The sequence below is a fragment of the Hemitrygon akajei genome, chromosome 18, assembly GCF_048418815.1.
Source record: "Hemitrygon akajei chromosome 18, sHemAka1.3, whole genome shotgun sequence".
NCBI classification, from domain to species: domain Eukaryota; kingdom Metazoa; phylum Chordata; class Chondrichthyes; order Myliobatiformes; family Dasyatidae; genus Hemitrygon; species Hemitrygon akajei.
The window spans coordinates 23,260,707-23,279,186 of NC_133141.1; the positions used below are offsets into that span (position 1 = coordinate 23,260,707).

Below are 18,480 nucleotides of genomic sequence, written 5' to 3' on the forward strand. Positions count from 1 at the left end.
TTTTTTTGGGATCTACTGGGAAAGTCTCAAAGATGGACCAGTCGATCACGATTGACGGGTTGGTGACCACTAGCATACAGCAAGAAAACAGACCCTTCAGCCCATTAAATCCATGCATATCATACACCAGTCATTACACTGTTCTCCCCATAATCTACTCCTTACCTTACACATTAGGGGTAATTTACCAAGGTCACAACACCCAACTAACTCACTACAACTGTGAGGCAGCAGTTGTGCGAGTATGCCACCTGATGAGATTTCTTTTGGTTCGATTTTAAACCAAAGTACCTATATACTCTCTCTTCTGGGCAATAAAGATTCCATGACACTACATAAAAAACTGGAGTGAAGTTATACTCTTATATCCTAGTCAGATTTGTTATTTAACCAGCATAGAAACATAGAAATCCAGCAGCACAATATCGGCCCACAAAGCTGTGCTAAACATGTCCAGGGGAGATGTCAGGGGTAAGATTTGTACGCAGAGAGTGGTGAGTGCGTGGAATGGGCTGCCGGCGGCAACATTATGATGATGAACTGTAGCTGGCGTTTAACATTCTCTCTTCATTGATTCAACTTGACCCGCTGAAGAGTTCCAGCACATGTTATCACCACATCACTGATTATGAGACTTTGCAGGTGCAGCTGCAATGTTGGTTGTCAACCTAACATTACAGCTTCGCCGTAGCGGGACATCCAAAAATCGAGCCTTTAACCTGGACACAGCCGGAATCGCGCAACATGCGCGTCTATAGAAACGGCTGTGCCTCCAGCACCAACATATACTTACACCGTCTGTTCCAACCGCACGGGAATGTCCTCCCCTGCAGCAGTCTGCTTAATGCGACTACTCCCCACAACTTCCTCGCCGCCGCCATCTTCCGAAGGGACACGCGCACGACGTCATGACGTCACGGGGAATTAAGTTTGTAAACGTGTTTTGTGTGTGTGTTGCTCGGATTTCCAGCTTCTGCAGATTTTCTCTTGTTTGTGAATGCGTCTGTGTTATTGCAATAAACGCTCTAAGACTTGGCGTTGGTTTTGGCTGACTCGTATTTATTTTACGTTTATCTCTTGATTGTTATACTTGAGTCGCTTGCAAGCACAGTTGACAGAGTAAAGGCAGGGAGCTCATGATTTCTACCAGAGCAGATCGACAGGACTGACATCCGGAAAACAGTCAACAGATCGAAGGACCTTAGGTTGGTACTGGCGGGATTGTCATACTAGGAAATTTTTTTAAATGGGCTGAATGGCATCTTGTGTCATAATTAATAGTTGGTTTATCATTGTAACGTACCAAGATACAGTGAAAAGCTTTTGTTTGCGTGTCATCTAGGCAGATCGTTCCATACACAAGTACATTGAGTTGGTACTATAAAAATGTAGAATATAGTGTTGTGGTTACACAGAAAGTGCAGGTAGATAAATAAAGTGTAAGGGACCATGATGAGGTAGACTGAGAGATCAAGGGTTTATTTTTTTAGATCATGAGAAGTCTGTTCAAGAGTCCAATTGCAGCAGGATGGAAGGCCTTGAGCCTCGTGGTACTATTATTTCCAGGTAATTTCAGGTCAGTCACCAAATTCAACTTGGCACTTCCTAGTGTGAGTTCCTTGTGTGTGCGATGCTATTTTGCTTTCAGAAACATGGAACACAGGGAGGGGAGATGTTTTCCCTGTGCGGATCCTTTTTGGACTGCTGCCAGGCAAATTAATTCACACTGTCCTGGGACAGGCTATTGTTGATCACTTCCAGGACAACTAGGTATGGGTATTTACAGCAGAACATCAGACTGGGACTCCACCAAGTTCCATTTTGTGCATCACCCACTTCACATCCATGCTACAGACCTCCCTGTTCATCCATTGTTGATTCAAAAGCATTCAAAATCATGGGTGAGGTTAATGTTTGCTGTGGCAGATCTACTTTTAATCTAGTCTAAGCAATCTTCTTTCAGTCTGCCCAGTTGACTCTTTGCCAACTCATCCGGTGGCCAACCCTTACTCTCCTGATTTGATTAAACATTAAACAGTCCCTGTTGCAATCCTTCTGCTACCCCAGTAGGTCCCTGAGTGCACTTCCTTCACAAACACAACACTTAAGAGATTGGAACTTATGAAAGAAAGACACATGTGAGTTTTCTCATGCTAAATCTGTTTAATTAAGCTCAGTACCTTGGGCCCTGTGTTCAGGAGAATATTGATACCTTCAAGAATCAGATAAAATTGTTGTCTGCCCTCTTTGGAGTGTGATACATGACAACAATGGGTCATCAGGATTAGGGGCCGAACAGCGGCACAAGAAGCGGAGCAGCTTCCTCATAACTCCAGCAACCCGGGTTCATTTTTTTCTTTTGGTGCTGTCTATGTGGAGTTTGCATGTAATGCCTGTAACTGCATGGGCCTCTGGGTTTCTTCCACATCCCAAAAAAATGTACAGCTTGGCCACTATAAATTTCCCCCAGTGTGTAGATGAGTGATGGAACCTAGGGGAAGCGGATGGGAAGGTGGGGAGAATAAAATGGGCTCAGGTAGTGTTCAGGTGGGCTCAGGTGAATCAACAGTGGTTTTAAACATTTAAAGGCAGAGCTTATGTAAAACAAGGATCTTTTCCTGGCAAGCTGCCAAAGACCCAGAAACAGTGTCCTTAAAATTAAACATTGCTGTAATGAGGACAAATTGAAAATAAAGTTAACTCAGAGGAAGGGAAAAGCAACTTTAAAATTATGAATAAATCAAAAAAGCAAAAACAGACAAATATATTTTTCATATATCTTTACTAGAGTTTCAAATTACATTCTCTGTACAATAATTCTTTATAAAGAATTACAATAAAGTGAAACAAAACATGAAGGAAATACAAAGACACTTTTGTCAAAACAATTTAAAATGAACAAAACCAATTTGGCTCAAATCAGAAAGGACTCAAGTGTGAAACCAATCAATTGAAAACTAGATTTTTTTTATGGATATAAGTAAAAACAGTATCAATTGCAGAGTGCTGGGAACCTTCTTCACACACTGTACAAAACAACTATAACATTTGCAAGTTGAAGTGACAATGCAGATGCAAACATGCAAGAAAACAAAGTCATTGCTTTTGAACATTCTCTCTCCACAGATTTTCAACTGATCTTTTTCCAGCATTTTCTGTTTTTACGTCAGATTTCCAGCATCTACTATTTTGATTGTTTTCTAAACAATAATATAGAAAAACAAGAGGTTTCTAACATTGAAAACTATAAATAATATTTTTAATTTAGTTGTATTTGCAGAAAAGGAGTACATTTGAACTTAAAAATCTCCAACATTTGTAGTTATAAATTTAAGCTAAAGTCAAACTCACTCTTTGAAATCAATAGGGTGCTATAGCTCATCAATTCTTAGTATTCAGAACATTCTGTCTAATATTTTTCTTAAACTATTACCACCTTCCCCTACCCTTCCTAAAAGTGCTAACTTGTAATGGAGTTTGGTACAAGTCTGCAGTGTCAGTAGACTATTCAACAATGGGAATCATGGCAGACTATACTTAGCACACACAAATCTCTCTCTCTCACACACACACAAACTAGAAATCTGACTCATTTCTTGTCCCTCTAAGCGGTCAATTGAAGTGATGTCACAATTAATCCTGATAAGAGCAGCTACTTCAACAGAGACCAAGGATTATACCTGGTCTATTTGGCTCAGTACAATAGAATTATTTAACCAATAAACCATCAGGGTTGAGGATTGTCCCTGACTATTCTTCTATTTTTGATGTTGTGGCCTCTCCTTCAATATAAATGACCGCAAGGGATTTAAACTCAATCAGTTAATGCTGAGGTACTGTTTGACATCTTAGAGGCTAGAGAGAACTGGAGATTTTGAATTTGATTCAAACACCACACATCCTTTCCAAATGTTTAAGTTATCAAGTACTGGAATCACATTTTATGAAATCCTGTAAACTTGGATTATCTTAAATGAATATAGTCAATATAATTTTAGGAGGCAGGGAATCTTCAACATCATACCCTACCGATTGTTTTCAACCTCCAACTTGAACTTTAGTGAATTTAGGGCCAAGTTGAAGATGCTATAGCCTACTGATTCTTTTTACATTCCACTGAATCATACACTTTAAGTATTATACTTTTCCTTATCCTTAAAAATGCAAACTCATAATGGAGTATGACATCCTTAACAACTGACAGAATAACAGGAAACATAAAAAGCCAAAAACAACTGGGAGTTAGAGAATGGTGTAAATGAGGCTCTCAAATGTCAGTCGTGCGGTTTGCTCCTCTGCAAAAATACCTGACAACTGTCAGTAACTAAAGTGAGCCAAGACAAAGAATGACAATCAATCCATGAGGGGTAGATGACATTAAGAAAATCTATTATTGTGTGGTTTGGAAATATCCAGAGGTAGCTGAAGTTAATACCTGTAGTAATAGATGAGTTCAACAGGTTCTCTGAACCACAGATTGAACATAAGATCCATGGATTCAATGGCTATGCTCAGACAGAGATATATTAACAAAAATCACCCACAAGGAACAGTTATTTGTCAGTGGCAATATTGAATCATGTTGTTCCAAGGTTGGATGAGTTTCAGGAGCTGAATTTTAAACATTCATCTTGCACGATTTGTGCAGGCCTCGATAGCTGCCAAAACATTCCTTAGCATGGCAGCTGAAGTGTCAATAATCCTATCTAAGAGAAAGCACACATACTCTTTTGGTGCGTACCTAAATGCTCCTATGCAAGTTGAAGTAGTTAATAATGGTTTGTCAGTGTATTTACAAACAGTATACAATGGGTAGTGCTGACATATGCAGATATCCAATTCCTTCACATTATGTGTGAGGTAGGTTATTGGTAAATCCATCTTCTTATCCCATCTATTACATAGAACAGCCCTTTAATATTCTTATGTTGGATAGGGCCAACCTCTCTCCTCATGGAGTGTAGAGATTGTACACAATTTTCAGTTCTCAGCAGGACATGATGACCACACATCTCCCTGACACTCGCATGTGGTTTGATGAGGCCTGCAGTGGTTAGAGAGCGCCGCTGCTTTTTTTCTGTCTGTCCATTTCTTTTCCTTATAAAAGTAACACAATTTGTACACACACTGGATATGTGTAAAAGCTTTCAGACTGGTGTTTTTGTTTCCCAGAAGTCATGGTTTAACAAGCAACTTCTCACACTAATTGGAACCTACCCACACGATTTGCATAATATTTCCTGATGTATCTTTCATTAGTTGGTAGCTTATTAAGAAATTGATTAGTAGGGCTACCAAGAATAACTCCAATCTCAATGCTGATTGATTGATGAACACTAATTTGAACTACCAATCCACTAGAACAGAAATTCACATTTTTATCAAGATTCCTAACAAATTAAAATTAATTTTCAGCAAAGTAAAACAATTAAGGAAATATGCAAATAATTTGAAATATAGAATCACAGAGCTGTGGTGGCATCCGTCGGTCGAGTTTCCAGGGCGCAGGCCTGGGCAGGGTTGTATGGGAGACCGGCAGTGGCCCAAGCTGCAGGCCTTCCCCTCTCCACGCCACCGATGTTGTCCAAGGGAAGGGCACTAGGACCCATGCAGCTTGGCACCGGTGACGTCGCAGAGCGATGTGTTGTTAAGTGCCTTGCTCAAGGACACAAACACGCTGCCTCAGCTGAGGCTCGAACCAGTCACCTTCAGGTTACTAGTCTGATGCCTTGCCCACTAGGCCATGCGCCAACACAGAGCTGTATAGCATAGAAACAGGCCATTTGGCCTTAAATATCCACACCAGCTATTACGCCTATCTATATTAATCCTATTAAGTTCATAGACTTCAATATCTTGGTGATTCAAGTGCTTGTCCAAATATGTCATACTGTTGTGAGAATATCTGTCTCCACCGTTCCTTCAGGTAGCATACTACAGATTCCAACCACTCTATAAAAATATGGACTGAGTGGTTTTGAAGTAAAAAAAATTATCGAGTGTAGGCAATGATCTTCAAATTCTATTTTTATGAATGAGTAAGATGTCAAATCTTACTTCAGCTTCTCTCCCATGTATAATCATTTGTTTGTGATATTTGTTAATCCCACTCCCAATTTTTAAAAGCATGCATAACACTGACCTGAAACACAAACTCCTTAGATTGTCACTGATGGCAATGAATGGGTATGTATGTTGTTGCTTTCATTTTCTACACAAAATGATCATGTCTAAACATTTTCTCTTACTTACTGCCCATTACGCCTGCTGGTACTTATCCGGTTATAGGAGGGAGACTCTTTCCACACCATGAAATCCACAAACTGACATGGTGCTCACCCAATGGATGTGACAAGAACCAGACTGGCCATTTAATGACCAATAGTATGTGGAGATGATCCTTGCAGGATCTAAAGATGAAGAGAGGAGCAGAAACAGGAAGTGATCTCCACCTTGTTGTAGCAGTGATGAAAGTCAAGCTGAGATGCACTGGGACCAGAACACATGTACAAAGACATCTTGAACTTAAGACACTCAAGGCCACAAGAGTGAGATCTGCCTTCACCATTCAGCTTAGGAACAGATTCCAGGCCTTGCAAGACCTTGATGAGGATTTGTCAGTAGACAGGATTGACACAATGTGGAAATGGATTGCTTCAGTCTTCAAGGAGAGCAGCAGCAAGGCCTGGCTAGGATACAGAGCTGGAAAGAAAAACAAAGAATAGATGCAGCAAGAAACATGGGCAGCCTTAGAAGAAAGATGGAAAATTAAGAAAGTGCTAGATGCAAAGTCAATAAGACTTAAGGTCTTATTCAACTAGCTAACAAAAAAGTGAAGAGATTTGTAAGAAAGGATAAGAGAGTCTACATGGAAGAACTTGCACTGCAGGCCAAAGAAGCAACCAATCGAGGTGACCAGGGAAATATATACAAGATTTCAAAACTGGTATGTGGAAAGTTCCAGGCCAGATCTAGTGGTCCCGTATGAGACCAAGAACGGTCTGCTTTTGACAACTAAGAAAGAGCAAGAAGCATGATGGATGGAGTATTTCAGAGAATTACTGAATAGACCATCACCAGATGAAAAAACTGATATACAAGAGGCGACAGAGGGCCTCAACATCAACACAGATCCACCCAAGAAAGAAGAGATTGTTGCTGTAATTAAATCATTAAAGAACAGCAAAGCTCCAGGACATGACAAATTGTTCAAAGCTGAACCAAAAGTTGCAACAGCCATCCTGCAACCACATCAGGAAATGGAGACAAGTACCTAAGAACTGGACAAAGAGGGTCATTGTTAGGATCCTCAAGAAAGGAGCGCTAAGTGATTGCAACAACTGGTGTGGCATCGCACTTTTGTCAGTGCCCAGCAAGATTCTCACCGAAGTCATTGTCCAGCAGATTACAGATGCTGTTGATGTGTGCTTGAGGAAAGAGCAAACTGGCTTCAGGAGAAACAGAGGCTGTTTCAACCCGATCTTCATGCTGTGCAACATTATAACTATTTTCTCTAGTGCATATTTTAATGTTACCATCAACAGACTGGAAATTTTAGATTAATTCAATACAAATCTGCCCTGTAATTCTAACAGGCAAATTAATCGCCATTCCTTCACTGTTGCTGGTAACTTTCTACCTAACAGTATCGAGGGGTATACCCACACCTCGACAACCGCAGTAGTTCAAGAAGGCAGCTCACTACCACCTTCTCAAGGGAAACTAGGGATGGGCAATTAAATGTTGGCTCAGCCTTCAAACTCCACATCCCTTGAATGGATATAAAAACAGAACATTTACCAAGCATCATTAATTTCAATCAAATGAGAATTCAGTATCAAGTACAGAGCATATCTTTTTCTTTTTCTATATTAGCTCAGGTCCATGTTGGAGTCCAAGATTCTTAATTAATTTACATGCACCATATACAATCATAGGAAGGAATGGAAACACAATCATTTGACCTGATTCAGTCCAAGATCTCTCTGACTATACATATAGCTTTAAAAAAAAACAAAGAACAGGTCCCATGAAACAGGAGTATGAAAAGAATGAGGAATATTTTAAAAGATACACTTAACTAGTCAATTTTGATAATCTTTAAACATCTGAAGATTCCCATCCCATCTCAATCTCTTTGCAGAATTGCTTCCCATCTATGTTTAAAAGTTACTTTATTTCATTAAGGCAACATTGTGATAGGAGTAATAATTCTGTTAAAACAGCATGTAACAGACACAAATATCCTAATATAAAATTCTACAAATTATATTTTACACAATGCACTTTAGCAGCCGCACCCTTACCCCCACTTATATTAACACTTGACACCAGTAAATAGAACTTCATCGCCAAAAGCCACTCTCTGCGAAATCCACCTTATTTTCCCAGACAACTATTCAGTCAAGTTAAATTAATTATATTCATTTCTTAAAGCATTTAATTTCAAGGTTATTTATTTCACCTATTAATAAACTGAATGTCTAATTGCTGGATCTGATTGTCAACTTACTCAAAATGTACATGAAATCAAAGAATTCTATAAAGTCAAAACAGGATGACCAATGGAAATTGTGTTAATACATTGTCAATTGTTTTAGAATATTGAGTAATATTAAGTCAATTAACTTTATGCAGATTACTACAGATTATTTTAATTTCTTATATAAAGTGTATTGCCATAACATCTCAATGATACAAATGCTTTACAGCATTTTAAAAAAATATATAGATGTTATCCAAGAGTTTTCTTCCAGGTTGATAATCATCTTTGTTCTTACGTTATATTAATGGTTGTTTCTTTTGCAGGGGAGTAGGTGCCGATGGAACAAATTCTATTTCCACAAACATCAAACTATAACAATGGCTCAAAACATATGTGATTTTGATCAACTATGGCAATTTATTCACATATAGTGCCAAGAACAAATATATTTAAACTCAAACATGCAGCCTGAAAGGAACTTAGAGGGAGTGAGTGACAGATGATCTTCTATCAGATAGTATTGTGAATAAATGTAAAGATGAAGACATCTGTGTGCCATCACTATTTGAACAAACTGCAAAGAAAACTGAGCGAATGCTGTAAGATTCGTATCAATTTAATTTTACAATTTCTGTTAATAATTTCACACAGTATCTTCTAACTGTCCCACATTCCAAAGGGTGATATCCCAATCATCTGAATTTGTAATTCACTAGTACATCTTGTATGAGACAAAAGGATTCAAGAGTTTTTGGTAATTCAAGCCTTTTGACAGCTTAAAGCCAGTTTGATGAAACTTTGCAATATTCAAGTTTCAGTAAATAGGCAGCAGTGGAGTGGGTGCAATGTGAAGGAGATGTGATTAGTAAGTTAAGTAGGCTTAGATGTCACATTAGGGTCTGGGTCCACAATTGGCAGCTGGTTGGGGCAAAGTGGTGGGTGGTGGAAGGAGGGGAGGGTGTGACAAATGTTGAGTCAAGTTGTGAACATATCGAGTGATATTAAAAAGAGAAAGCAAAGAAACCCCTCCTAAGTCAAGTTCCTAGAGTTTGGCTGGGTCCTGCTCTGGAAACAGTGCAATTCCAACCTGATTAGGCTAAGAGTGTTGAATGGTGAAAAGTACACTTCAGAATCACAGTGATTAATTTCTTCTGGAAAAACACACAAAATGCTGGATGAATTCAGCCGGCCGGGCAGCATCCATGGAAAAGAGTACAGTCAACGTTTTGGGCCAAGACCCTTTGGCAGGATGGAGAAAAAAAGATAAGGAACCAGAGTTAGAAGGGATGGGAGGAAGAAACACAAGGTGATGGGGAAACCAGAAGGGAGGGGTGAAGTAAAGAGCTGGGAGGTTGATTGGTGAAAGAGATACAGGGCTGGAGAATGGGGAAACCTGATAGAAGAGGACAGAAGGCCATGGAAGAAACAAAAGGGAGGAGCACCAGAGGGAGGTGATCAGCAGGTATTTAGGCAAGTTGAGAGAGGTAAAAGGGGATGGGAAATGGTGAAGGGGGGGGGGGGGGAGGCATTACTGGAAGTTTGAGAAATCAATGTTCATGCCATCATGTTGGAGGCTACCCAGATGGAATATAAGATGTTGCTCCTCCGACCTGAGAGTGGCCTCATTGCGACAGTAGAGGGGGCCATGGACTGACATATCAGAATGGGAATGGGAAGTGGAATTAAAATGGGTGGCCACTGGGAGATCCGTCTGTCAGAAATTTGATAAATGACCAAATGTGACACACAAAACTCTGGATGAACTCAGCAGGTCGGGTCGTACCCATGGAAAGAAATGGACAGTTGATGCTTAGGGTTGAAACGCTTCATCTGGACTGATGAATTTGCACATTCTCATAATGACTGCATGGGTTTCCCCTGGGTGCTCCAGTTTCCTCCCATGTCCCAAAAATGTGCAGGTTGGTAGGTTAACAGAGTGCTGTAAACCGTCCCAAGTCTGTAGGTATGGTAGAATCTAGGAGGAGGAGCAGGTAATTGAGGGGTACAAAAAAGCTGGATGAACTCAGCAGGTCAGGCAGCATTCGTTGAAAGGAGCAGTCAACGTTTCGGGTCAGGACGAAAGGTCTCGGCCCGAAACGTCAACAGTGCTTTGCCTTATAGATGCTGCCTGGCCTGCTGTGTTCCACCAGCATTGTGTGTGTGTTGTTTGGATTTCCAGCATCTGCAGATTTCCTCATGTTTGCCCAGTTACTTTGCATCATTTTGGATATTTTCCCAACACATTGAACTCCTCACCATTCCCACTCACCCTCTCCCACCCCAGATCCCACTTGTGTCTCCTTAGGCACACACAAATGATGCAGGGTGCAAACTTCATCCTACCCCTCCCCCAGCCTTACTCTTTCTTATATACTCTCCTCAAACAGCACTGTTTCCACCAATCCCTTCACCCAACTGCAATATTTCTTGTAGACTTCCCCCAGTTCTGATCTTTCTGCCTGACCACACACCTAGTAAGTTGGGCCACTTACTTTTCTCATCAAACTTGCCCTGGTCCTACCAAGCTAATAACCTTTACCCTCTCCGTGATCTCCCCATAACCAGCACTAGTTCTGGTTGGCAGATTTTTAAACACAGTTGAAATATGCAGTACAATGTCCCAAACAGCTCCACTGCTAATGATTAAAGTTTGAAATACAGTCACTGTTGTCACATAGACAAATTTAGCAATGAAGTTCAATAAGGAGCAACAGAGCAAACGCTTGGGTAATCCGTGCTTTGGCAATATTGCTTAAGAGACCAGAACACAGACAACTTTACAGGTGCCATAAAATATTTTATATGTAACTGTACTGGTTGAAGCATTAGCTCTATGATAATGGACTGGCTTGATCAGTTGCAGAGCTAGAAATAATTAAAATTATGTTACTTGGCCAAAGTCTAAATGATAGTTAAGATGGCAGATAGTGCAGACCAAATGCTCCAAGAGAAGAATCTGAGGTTTAGTTAAAACATGGGCCAACAATTCAATGTGAGTTTAGTATCTAACAATATATGGATGAGGTTGATTTATGGAAATCCACCATGTTCCACATAAAATGATTAAAATTAAGGCACTTGACACAAGATAGGTGGTAGCGCTGTGGTTCTTTTTCATTATAGCGCTGTCCTAAAATCTTCCCTTCTGGAGTGCATAGTGGGTGTGATAACTAAAATATGCACACAGCCATCATTAAATAAAAATCAAGATACATTTGCAGAGCTTAATATTAAAGTAAACATCTAATATGAAAGAAGAATATTCATTATTGTGGGCTGAGGTTCTCTGTCTTACTTATTTATCAAAGAAGCTATCTTTGCAGCTCAAAGAAAATCTTGGAGTCCTACAGAATATGTGACTCTTATGGCTTGGGGTAAAAAAAAATCCCCTCCACTGACCTCAGTCAAGGATGCAGCTATACATTTCTCTTTTCTTCTGGCTTTGCTGTTTTTTGTGTTTGACATTACTTAAAGAGGAAGATTGCACCTGGAGCTTGTCAGAACAGATTAAACCTGTGCTCAAATAATTACCTTCCTTATAATCAGCAATGCAGATGATCGAGCAATTGCTAAAAATATACTTCCTAACACAATTCCAGCTCCAAAAGAACAAAATATCTATTCAGTGTCATGTGATCTACATCTTCTATCTAGTGTAGTTTAAGTATATTCTAGTTTAACAGGTTCTGCAGAAGTCATTATCCTTAATATATCTTATATTATGAGTAGGCTGTGTTATACACTCTTGCATAATACTCCTGAACCTGCGTTCTGGCACTGTTTTTTTGTGATATGAAGGGAGACACTGAACATGTGGTTTAAATGGGTTGGACCATAACATTCAAAGGATAACACAAATCTATCTTTTCCTGTTACTACATTCTTCATATACTAAACCAGTATACAGGTCATCTCCATTCCATTCCTGTGAGCTGTTCGTAACCCGAAATGCAGCTGCAAAGCCAGTACCCACATGCAGACTTGCAGCAGCTGGTAAATCCATTCCATCAGTCTCCCAACTGTTCTTTCGTATGTACAGGCTGTATCTGTGTTGGGTGTTCGTAAACTGGGCAGGATCTGTAAAGTTCCAGAGAAATAGCCAAAGTACCAGCTGGGAGCAAGGCATTGTCAAAGACATTAACTTGGACTGCAATTAAACTGAATTCACAAAATATTTCTGATGGTTTAGTGAATTTATGAGGTTTGCTATATATTCAGCATTACATCAGAATGTGAATCTGATAGATGATAGGTAACAGCATGAAACAACCAAACTGTTCCTTAAGCTGGCACTTGGGCTCCTCTTTGTATAATGGGAAGCAGAGACCATACATTCAATCAATCCTATTCTTAGTTACTGGTTTTCTTGGTCTTTACACAAGAGGAATTAAATATGCCAAAAATATGCCTACATTATTAAGTGCAAAATGCAGAACTTGAAGACTTTGTGAGTACAGTATTCACATAGATAAAATAATATTCTGCGCAACTCTCCCTCACTTAAATCCAAATCAAGCGCTAATCTCGACACCATCATTAATGGTGTTGAGGTCTTCATTGACAATGATGATGGACAAACCACAAATGAATGCACAGAATATGATTTCCCTAAATCTCACTGAGCTGGGCTGTATTGTTGCGGTGGTAAGAAGATGTGGAATGAAGCAATACAGACATCCCTCAAAGGATTAACATTATAAAAATAACTTTAGCAGAAGAAGATCTATGAAGCAATATGCAAATGAGTCATTTAAAAAAATTCCTACTCTGCCAAGTTATGAAAAGAACTTGTGCAGTTCCTGGCTTAATAGAATATAAATTCTCTTACGTTTTTAAAAATAAAGATACAGTTGTGTAATATTTGGGAGAGGGATGTGGAAGGATTATTTTTAGTTCATTAGGAACAGATGTATCTACATGTGACCAGGACATTAAAGAAAAAGCACCACTTCATTACAATTTAATTGCAGATTTGCCCATCATCAGCATAAACTATTAACTTTGTAGTCAAGCAAGCCCTGAATAATGCAGCAGGATGCTATTTACATATACGTTGAACAAATATCTTCTAAATCAGAAATAACATTACACTTTTTTACACCTACAGAACTGAGCTCACAAACAGAGGCTCTGTAACTTTCGGAGGAGGGGATAAAAAGTTCTGCTCTTAAAGTAAAACTCTCTTATTTTACCCAATAATAACAACCCTCTATAAAATATACTTTTCTTTTTGTATGAGATAAAACTATACATTTTACAAAATATAAATTTACTTTCCTGATTTCTATTTGGTAAATTTATTTTTCCCAACCCAGAATGTCAGTTTCCAAGTATAAAACATGCTGGATGAAAAAATAACCATGTATTCTCAGCTATTTTTGGATGGTTCACACAGGTCTCTTCATCATCTTGTGCTGAAATTAGGTTACCAATAGCCTAGAAATTCATGTGAATCCAGCAGTGGGGCACCAACAGTGGTGACTAGTGGTTGAGGGCTGGAGCGGTGGTCAGAGAGGAAAAAGATCGAGGGGGTGGTCAGGACAATTGGGGAGGTTTGGATGGAGGGTAGGTGATTGTGTGGATTGCAGTCTTGGTATAGATAGGGATGGGGTAGGGGGAAGGAATTAGTGCAATTTGGGAGTTGGGGGAATTATGGCTAGAATGGTTAAAGCCGGGTGAGGGCTGCATGTGGATCTTGTGCATGACTATAATGGAAAAAATCACGTCAGAGATGCAAGGATGATTCAGAACTGGATACACTCGATTGAACTCCTGCAAATGATCTAGAAATGGTCACTACTGCATTTCATTCCAGAGGAAAACACTTTTCATTACGTGATTGAATTTCTAGTCAATGTCCATTATAATACAGCCTCTAGAGATAACCCTAAAACATGCTCCATTAGAAATAAAGCAGTCATTTTTCCTAACTGTCAACTTGCATAGGTCCAGAAGCTGCTTCTTGCCCGTGGTATACTTTTACATGAATGATATAGAGATCCATTATGATGTATATACCAGTAACTGCTTTCACCCAGTTATGAATCATTGTCTCCCCAGGGTTGTCATCACACACACTGGAATTATTTTTATCCCAATAATGCTTAAAAAATTGCCTATTTATTGATAAGTGCTGTTTGTTTATTTACTCAAGTAAATGCAATTTTTTGATGTCATTCATACGTTCTATTCAATTTTAATTTCAAATTCCCTTTTCAATATTTAAGGCAGTAAGAATCATTGCATCTATCATTTGTAACTGATTTCAAAAGTAAAGTTTAGAGCAAGTGCAGGACACCCATGTAAGCATCGGCCAGTTTGACACTGGCTAGGAAGGATTGTCTTTTGCAAGTTACTAAGATTCAAATCACTAGGGTACCTATTTGTATATTTTCAACTCCCCGAGTCTAAGTTCAGCACAGTACTTGATATAAGTGAATATACCACAAAGGTCAAAACAGATATCTTTAAACATTTCTATTTCTTTAAAACCTGAAGGGAATGCGGTTTCCTGAGTATGAAACAATGTTACTTGCTTCCAGAGAATAAGTGCATAGAATACCTGCTGCTGCACAGGGACTCTAGCTGATTGACAGGGTGGGATATTCACAAGCAAATCTAAGTACTACATCTGTTTTATGTACATATAGAGTGAGTGCATATTATGCAATATACAGACAATAAGGTCACAATCTGTTTGACAGGTCAGCCTGATGTCACAGCAGCATTTCCAGTTCATTCTAAAATCCACAGTAAGAGAGAATAAATATTAATGGCTTCCCCAATCATTGGAAAGTGGAGCAATGTGTATTCTTCCTAATAATTTTTACCCATTATCTGAAGGCGTGAACTCCCACGGGGGTACAGTTCTACAGTCACCTTTTGCCTTGCGTTGCATAACTCAAGAGATTGTTGTTGATTTAGTCTAAATGGTTAGTGGCAACTGGAAATTCTGGTGGTGGCATCCGTCGGTCTCGAGAGACCATGGATCTGCGCCTGGAGTTTCCAGGGCGCAGGCCTGGGAAGGGTTGTATGGGAGACCGGCAGTTGCCCAAGCTGCAGGCCTTCCCCTCTCCACGCCACCGATGTTGTCCAAGGGAAGGGCACTAGGACCCATGCAGCTTGGCACCGGTGACGTCGCAGAGCAATGTGTTGTTAAGTGCCTTGCTCAAGGACACAAACACGCTGCCTCAGCTGAAGCTCGAACCAGTGACCTTCAGGTTACTAGTCTGATGCCTTGCCCACTAGGTCACGCGCCAACACATCTGGAAATTCTACTATGAAAATATTATAAGACTCAAGTCTTCATCCAGCAACATGCTATTCCAGCTGGACCTACACTTATCAGGAGCAGACATTATTGTTTACCTCTCTTTCAACTAAAGGTGTTAAGACCAAATGCCCCTACCATAAGTGGATTAACTAATCCAGTACAAAGCAGGAACTAAGCACAAACATTTCTGAGTTTAAAAACCAACATTCACAGGATACATTCTTGAAAAGCAGGAAACTCTAAACTGAAATTTTTAAATAGAAGTCATAAAAATAAGAGAATGTTTGACATCATGTGATATATGACCCAGATTTGTTGAAAGTGTACATCTAGTTTTGTGAAAAAGTTGATGAAAACTCACCCCTTCTTCCCAAGGGTATGTAGAAATACTGGTGACCTGAGAGGACATTAAGAGCCTCCCAAGATTTCAGCCACAATTTCTCAATTAAGTACTGGAAATATTTTTTTAAAATTATATATTTTATAAATATATTTTAAGTTGGACTTCAGAAGTGCAGATTATAACAATTACTATATCAGTTTCCTTTCAGTCATCACCAGTGACCAACACATCCTAACACTCAGAGACCAAGAGGTAGGTATTTTTTTTGCTGGCATTTAGAAACAGTACAAACTTCCAAAGCTGCACTTGATATTTGTAGTAGTTTGTACTGAATAAGGGATGGACAACGTTGGTTCTCTTGTCTTTGAGAAGGAAAATTGCTCCCTCTGAATCCAACTTAAGTTTTGGGATTTCTAATAAGTTACATATTTAGAATGTAACTGTAAAAAGTCTTTCCTTTCCAAAGTTTATGGGCAACATAGCCAAGGCTAGCAAAAAAAAAGTTTTTTTTTATTGTTCTGAAGAATAATGCTACCTGACCTGCTGAGCACTTCCAGCAGGTTCTAGTTTTATTTCAGATTTCCAGCATCTGCAGGTTTTTTTTTCATTTAATGGTAAACCTTTCCCTTGTAATAACTGCACATACTTGTTACGTGCTGCAAGCAATGATGGGTCACAGTATTCATATTGTGGCTAGTTAACATATCAGATGCATGTAGCTTATATACAATAATACATCAATATTTACCATATTTCCTGTCATTGCTCTTGTATAGTCACACGTAAAAAGTATGTATCAATGAGGGGGAAATCTACCATTATTATTGAGTTTACATTGTACAGGTGGCAATTGTTTCAGAACTTTGCAAATACCACCCCACCTCTTCTCTCTTTAAATGAGTGGTTTAATAATTTAGAATTGCTTAATCAGTACCATATTTAATGACTGGATTCTTAGTTTTCAAAGGAAATGCTGTGGATGCACCACCAAGCCTGCTACCCTGTGCAAACCAAATACGTTAGAAAGTGATTCACTTCTCTTCATTACTAAAGACCTCAAGCAAAAGTGGTGTGAGTTTCATGGTATGTGCAGGATTAAAAGACAGAAACCGGTACTGTTTGGCGTGCTCCTCACTCAGGCTCCGGAGGTCTGTCAGCTTCTGGATCATCTTTGGATACAACAACCGACTACTAGGAGATGGATGCTTGACCCGAATGTACATCTGCAAAGTCTCAGACAGCCCATCTTGAATACGCTCCACTTCAGCACGGTCCTGTAATCCAGGACGATCTGGAGATACAGACAAGAACAATAGGTCATAAAACAGATTTCACAGTGGCATAAACACAAAGAAGACGATAATGTCAACCTTGAATAAGTTATGTTGTGAAATCTATTCTCAAGGTTAGGGGTCCAATGTGTATTCTGGGCTGGCATGCCACTGCAAGTTGAGGGAGCGTTATACAATACTGTCTTTCATGTGAGATGTTAAAACTCACATGTTTCTACTTAGTTATGACATTATTCAAAGAAGAGCAGTAGCCTAGTGCCCTGACTAATGTATACCAAAAAATACCAATCTATAAACAACAATCGGGTCATTACCACAGGATCTTGCTGAGCAGGGGAATTCAGAATGAGAATGACTAACTTTGCTAGAAGCTGGAATGCCCTCAATGACCTGAATTGGCTTTTTCCGCATTGTAACAATTTTATGAACCTGTGGTTATTGTGATGATGATGCTTTAAAAGTACTTGTCTTTGGACTGTTGATGTAAATGTAATTGCAGTAAACGCTCATTTATCCGGGACTTATGCATCCAGAATTCTCATACAACTGGCACAAATTTCTAAGAGCACCACTATCACTGCCAGCCAACCAGACAAGGGCCCCTTTATTTCCACTCGTTGCTTCTGCCAGTTAGCCAATCTTCTTTGAGGCTCGTATCTTTCCTGTAATGTTTATTCCAGGAAATAATGTAACACTTTAGCAGCCACATGTGCAGCATGAAGCTTCCTGAAAATCTAAGTGAACAACATCCACTGATGATCCTTTGTCTATTCTACTTGTTACTTCCTCAAAGAATTCCAACAGATTTCTCAGGCAAGATTCCCCCTTCACAAAACCATGCTGACTTTGGCCTATTTTGTTATGTGTCTCCAAGTAAACCAAAACTTGGCTTTCAAATACAAATTACCTTTCAGGCAGGATACCTGAACCAACCTGTTGTAGGCAATGCATGATAATTTGATATTGCAGCGACTATTTGGAATAATTGCTGCATCATCTGTATTCATTTAAATTCAACACGTGTTCTTCTTACTGTTTGTGATGGAGGGGGGATAGGGTACTCCACCCAGGTAAAAGTTGACACTGG

The 18,480-nt window shown here is 39.4% G+C and overlaps 2 protein-coding genes across 4 annotated transcripts in view; both read right to left on the minus strand.

Moving 5' to 3' along the window:
* LOC140741194 (uncharacterized) overlaps positions 1-896 on the minus strand; it is a 43,675-nt gene extending 42,779 nt beyond the window's left edge. Inside the window, exon 1 of the mRNA XM_073071088.1 lies at positions 794-896. Coding sequence (XP_072927189.1) covers positions 794-881 — 88 coding nt within the window. The 5' untranslated portion in view covers positions 882-896. The remainder of the gene's footprint in view (positions 1-793) is intronic.
* A 1,869-nt stretch (positions 897-2,765) lies between these two features.
* LOC140741196 (vitamin D3 receptor-like) overlaps positions 2,766-18,480 on the minus strand; it is a 197,243-nt gene continuing 181,528 nt past the window's right edge. For all 3 annotated transcript variants that reach the window (XM_073071091.1, XM_073071093.1, XM_073071090.1), the window contains one exon: positions 2,766-17,392. In XM_073071091.1, the coding sequence (XP_072927192.1) occupies positions 17,133-17,392 (260 nt within the window). In that variant the 3' untranslated portion in view covers positions 2,766-17,132. The remainder of the gene's footprint in view (positions 17,393-18,480) is intronic.